General features: G+C 51.0%; 1 protein-coding gene across 1 annotated transcript in view; it reads right to left on the bottom strand.

Moving 5' to 3' along the window:
* plxnb3 (plexin B3) overlaps positions 1-5,000 on the bottom strand; it is a gene marked incomplete at its 5' end in the record, with an annotated part of 16,128 nt that overhangs the window by 9,170 nt on the left and 1,958 nt on the right. Inside the window, 15 exon segments of the mRNA XM_076139708.1 lie at positions 44-222; positions 312-529; positions 638-738; positions 871-1,022; positions 1,149-1,307; positions 1,691-1,795; positions 1,899-2,030; positions 2,441-2,606; positions 3,058-3,234; positions 3,484-3,620; positions 3,718-3,823; positions 4,018-4,169; positions 4,261-4,430; positions 4,630-4,720; positions 4,841-4,954. Of these exon segments, the coding sequence (XP_075995823.1) occupies positions 44-222; positions 312-529; positions 638-738; positions 871-1,022; positions 1,149-1,307; positions 1,691-1,795; positions 1,899-2,030; positions 2,441-2,606; positions 3,058-3,234; positions 3,484-3,620; positions 3,718-3,823; positions 4,018-4,169; positions 4,261-4,430; positions 4,630-4,720; positions 4,841-4,954 (2,159 nt within the window).

The following is a 5,000-nucleotide window of genomic DNA, read 5'->3' as shown; positions in this document are numbered from 1 at the left end:
TGTCTGACTGTTTGAGAGGTGAAGGTGCGTTGGTTGAGCGTACCGGCGCAGCATGAGTTTGGGGTTCTTGGCGACATACTGCTGGACCAGGTCCTGCAGCAGACTCTTCATCACCTCGGTGAAGTACTCCAGCTTATCGTGCAGAGCCATGGTGAGCAGGCTGGCCACGTAACCACGATCCCTCTGAGAGAAACCCTGCTGAGCCTCCAGCGTGTGGATGAACTGAGACACAGACACCAGGACACACCCGTCAGTCAGCACCTACAGGACACGCTCGTCTCATTTTAAAGATGCTGTCACTTCCTGCTCACCCTGGTGAGGAAGAGTCTGTTGTTCAGCAGATTGTTGAGCTGCAGCAGCCCCTGTTCCACTGTCTGCCTCCTGGAATCTGGCAGGTCCAACTGTCGGCTCAGTGGCGCCGTCTGCTGGCCGGGGAAGAACACTCGCTCTGCGTAAGTCCTGTAGTCCAGCAAAGGGAGTCCAGGTCCTCCTACATCGCTGCTCAGGTCCATCATCTCTGTCATCAGGTCTACAGAGAGAAGAAGAAGAACCAGACAGGAAAAGGTTTGAACTTTGCTTTACAAGCAGATAGATAGTGTGTGTGTTTGTGTGTGTGTGTGTGTGTGTGTGTGTGTACCTGTGAACTCTTTGCGACACTGATCTCCTACATTGATTTCTAGGGTTTCCAACTGCACTAAAACCTTCTTGTAATCTCTGAGAGCCTGTTTACTCTTCCTCCTACAGAAAGAGAGAGAGAGAGAGGGAAAGAGAGAGAGAGAGCGAGAGGGAGAGAGAAGAGAGATGTTTGAAACAAGGAAACAAGGAGCTTAATACAAAGAGCTTTATCAAAAAGGTAAAGCCATCAGGTACCTGTACATCAGGATGACCACCAGCACTGACAGGACCACCACAGCAGCCCCCGCCCCCAAACCGATCTGAGCAGCCAATGGGACGGGAGAGAGCAGGGAGTCACTGTCATACTGCACCAATCCCAGGTTGACCTGCAGGTTCCCCATGTACACCTGACAGACAGACAGGACGACAGGAAGACAGACAGGTCAACTGATAAGTTTGAGTCTGATAATTCAGAGTTGTGTGTGTGTGTGTGTGTGTGTGTGTGTGTGTGTGTGTGTGTGTGTGTGTGCCACCTTCAGGCTGGGCAGCTCGTTGTCATCCAGACTCCCAGGCTGAGTCTCTGGAGGTTCACAGTACAGGTGAGTGTTGTCCAGCGTTTTGACCTCACATTCCTTGTCTCCAAGCCAAGCCACCACTTCCTTCCTGGACATGGCTCTGGTCAGGTCTTGACCCTGAGGAACACCACACATTACCATGGCAACAAGTCAGTGACATGTGAAAGCTAAAGTGATTTGAATAATAATCCATACACATGTTATTTTGGAACTTCACTGATCATCTCACTTCATCTCATGACAATTCATAATCTCTGTCTGCTCTCTGGAACCTCAAGGTCTGATGGACCTGATGGACTATTGGAACCGCCTCAATTAAACTCCTGAAGAACTGTCAGACCTCTAAATGACATCATATAGATACTTAGAGAGAGAAATTCTGATCCACAGCTCATGTCCTGTGCATTATAGTGGACCAGGAGTCTTTATGTCTGATGTCAATCGCTTGTCCCTGTCCCTGTCCCTGGCGGACATATTGGACTCATATTGCAGCCTTGTACCTCCACAGCGATCACTCCTCCAGGTTTGAAGCGGAACGGAACGTCTGGGGCTTCTCGGTTTAAAGGGAAAAGCTCTGGGTTGGGATGATAAGTGAAGCTTGTCCCCTGAGAGACAGACAGACAGAGAGAGAGAGAGAGACAGGTTGGTCCATTAGCATGAGACAGAACGAGATGACATTCACAGACAGACATGCAGACAGACAGGTACCTTGATGCTCTTGTAGTCGACCCTCACGTTGTCCAACTGAAACCAGACGCCTTTCACTTTGACCTCTGAGGTCACTCTGGGGGTAACACAGGTCATCTTTGACGAGGACAGGACACTGCAGCGCTCTGACACCTGGGAGACAGGTGAGACAATGGGTGAGACACGTTCATGTTAGGACGTCCATTTCATTGTTTTGTTATTTTATACATTCTCAGATCACTAAAGCCACCAGAAGGACCCATAAAACCTGAATCTATAAGAGCTCCTCTGTGACAACCAGGACCGCCAAATAGAGCCTCCTTCACAACCCTAAGAGACCCAGGAGCCCCTGGAGACCCTGGAGCCCCTGGAAACCCTCAACAATCACATCCTCCTCAATGACAGGAGGAGTATAGAGGTAGTAATACAAGACATAGTAACAATAGTGGTACCAATGGAAATAAAAAGTCTATGTCATTGTTTTCACTCTGACCTTTGACCCTATCTGACTCATCTTAAAGTTATCAACTCATACACTGAACGTGTCTGATGGTTTGTCTCACCGTTGTCATGGTGCCATTGAAGACAAGCTGCTGTTTGGCGGTGAGAAGAGCCAATCGTCTTCTCCGTTTCACCCTCTGCAACTCCACAGGCTCCACCCACACAGATATGATTGGCTGCTGCACCACATCCAGGTTCCTGCCCATGACCTTGATGGCACGTCCACCCCTGTCACACAACCAGGAAGATCTGTGAGCCAAAGAAGTGCTGGAGCCCCACCCACCAGTGCTGTAGCCCCACCCACCAGTGCTGTAGCCCCACCCACCAGTGCTGTAGCCCCACCCACCAGTACTGGAGCCCCACCCTGAACGTTTTTAAACAACATGGATGGTTGCTAGGTTAGTTGCTATGGTGTAGTGGCTGGTTGTCATGATGTTTGGCTGGCTACTATCATGTTCTACGTGGTTACTTATTTGGTTGTTATGGTGTTCTGCTGGTTGCTATGGTGTTCTGCTGGTTACTACGGAGTTCTGCTGGTTGCTACAGAGTTCTGCTGGTTACTACGGAGTTCTGCTGGTTGCTACAGAGTTCAGCTGGTTGCTATGGTGTTCTAGGTGGTGTTGTTGCTCATCTGTAGCTGTCATACAACGGGGATGTATCCTTGAGTTGAGGGTCTTACTCGTAGAAGCTCTCAGCAGGCGTGGCATCGGTGATGACAGGGTTGTCAAGGAAACGGTACAAAGTGTTGGGAATGATCCTCTCTGCTTTACCAAACAAAACACGAACCGTCACGCCACCAGTCTGGTTACTGGAACCAGTCTGACAGACCAACTGGGTGTCAGTGACTTCCTCCACACTGAAGAGGAGAGGAGAGGAGAGGAGAGGAGAGGAGAGGAGAGGAGAGGAGAGGAGAGGAGGAGACTTTAGTTTTATGGGACAGTTCTATTTCTCTCCACTAGATGGAGTCAAATAATAACTCTTGGACATGGATGCTTTAGAAACACAGAATATTCCGTCTCTACTGCAAGTTAAACATACTAACTGTAAGTCTAATACTTTAATAATTGTGATTGTTATAATTGGTAGTCATGGCGACAGTCCTCACATGTAGCAGGGCAGAGGGCCCAGGAAGGCCCTGAGGTCGGACGTCTGTCCCGTCAGCAGCTGACGTCCTCTGATAGTCAGTCTGGTTCCTCCAGAGACCGGACCTTTATCAGGGACCAGAGCCAGGAGCTGGGGGTCCTGAGCGCGGCACACACACACACACACACACACACAGAGTCAGAACCATGGCCTCCTTGACTTCACAGCGCCGATAGACTGCTGTTCATTCACAAACCTGATAGGTGAAGTTCTGCGTTGACCTTCCCGGTGGAGTCGTTCCCAAGGTTACGAGGACAGGTCCCTCAGTCTGCTCCCCGCTTGGCTGCAGCTCACACACAATCCTAAACACACACACACACACAGCTTGAAAGGGATTTCTGTCACTGTAGTGCGTGCGTGCGTGCGTGCGTGCGTGCGTGCGTGCGTGCGTGCGTGCGTGCGTGCGTGCGTGCGTGCGTGCGTGCGTGCGTGCGTGCGTGCGTGCGTGCGTGCGTGCGTGCGTGCGTGCGTGCGTGCGTGCGTGCGTGCGTGTTACCTGGTGGAGATCTGGTAGCCTTCAGGCTGTGGCAGACACGACACACCTGCTACAGAGACTCCGCCCACCACGTCCTGATACTTCATCCCCAGGTTGGACCCGCTGATGGTCACCAAGACTCCGCCCTCCAGAGGCCCAGAGACAGGAAGTACCTGCAGACAGACAGGTTGACAGAGCGACAGTGACTCCAGATGGACTGACTGGCTCACAGACCCATGGATGCTGAGTGTGAGGGGTGTTCACCTGTGTGATCAGCGGAGGAGGGCAGGTGTCTGCAGGAACGCTGAAGCAGGATTGGTTGTAAACACAGCTGGGGGCGGGGCTTCCTGGACACCACACGCAGCCGTACTCCTCTGGCACCGCCCGACACTGGGAGCAATCTGATTGGCCGGCTGAGCAGTCGTACAGCTGGACTGAGGAAGACAGAAAGCTCCAATAATAATTCACCATTTCCTGTTTGCATTTCATAATAAAAGCTTCTAGAGGAAGGGAAGGGATTCTACTTCCTGCACATGATTGTTTGTTTATTAATGTTTTTACTTTAGAAATTAGAGTCTGGATCCGTCAAGACCAGTCAAATACACACACACACACACACACACAGGGTCTTACGTCGCAGGTCGGGCGTGGCATCAATGCGTCTCTCTCCTCTCTTCAGATAGACGGGAGCTGAGTACTGCAGCTGATTGACAGCATACTGAAACTACGGGGGATAAATGCATGTCAACACAAACCAGCTGATCTGTGATGTCATCATAGGTTCTCTGTGTGTGTGTGTGTGTGTATGTGTGTGTGTGTGTGTGTGTGTGTGTGTGTGTGTTACCTGGTGGGGGCTGCAGGTGAAAGTGTGTGTGTTGTCCTGTGTTTTCTCCACAGCAGCCGTCAGGTTGAACTTAACTCCCTCAATTTCCACCACACACACGTACTGAGCCTCGTCCTGCACACACACACACACACACACACACACACACACACAGAGAAAG

The sequence above is a fragment of the Genypterus blacodes genome, unplaced genomic scaffold (genome assembly GCF_046128005.1).
Source record: "Genypterus blacodes isolate CSIRO-AG114 ecotype Tasmania unplaced genomic scaffold, CSIRO-AGI_Gbla_v1 ptg000443l_1, whole genome shotgun sequence".
Classification (NCBI taxonomy): Eukaryota; Metazoa; Chordata; class Actinopteri; order Ophidiiformes; family Ophidiidae; genus Genypterus; species Genypterus blacodes.
Note: the sequence above shows the minus strand (reverse complement) of the source record. Positions and strands in the feature narration are given on the sequence as shown.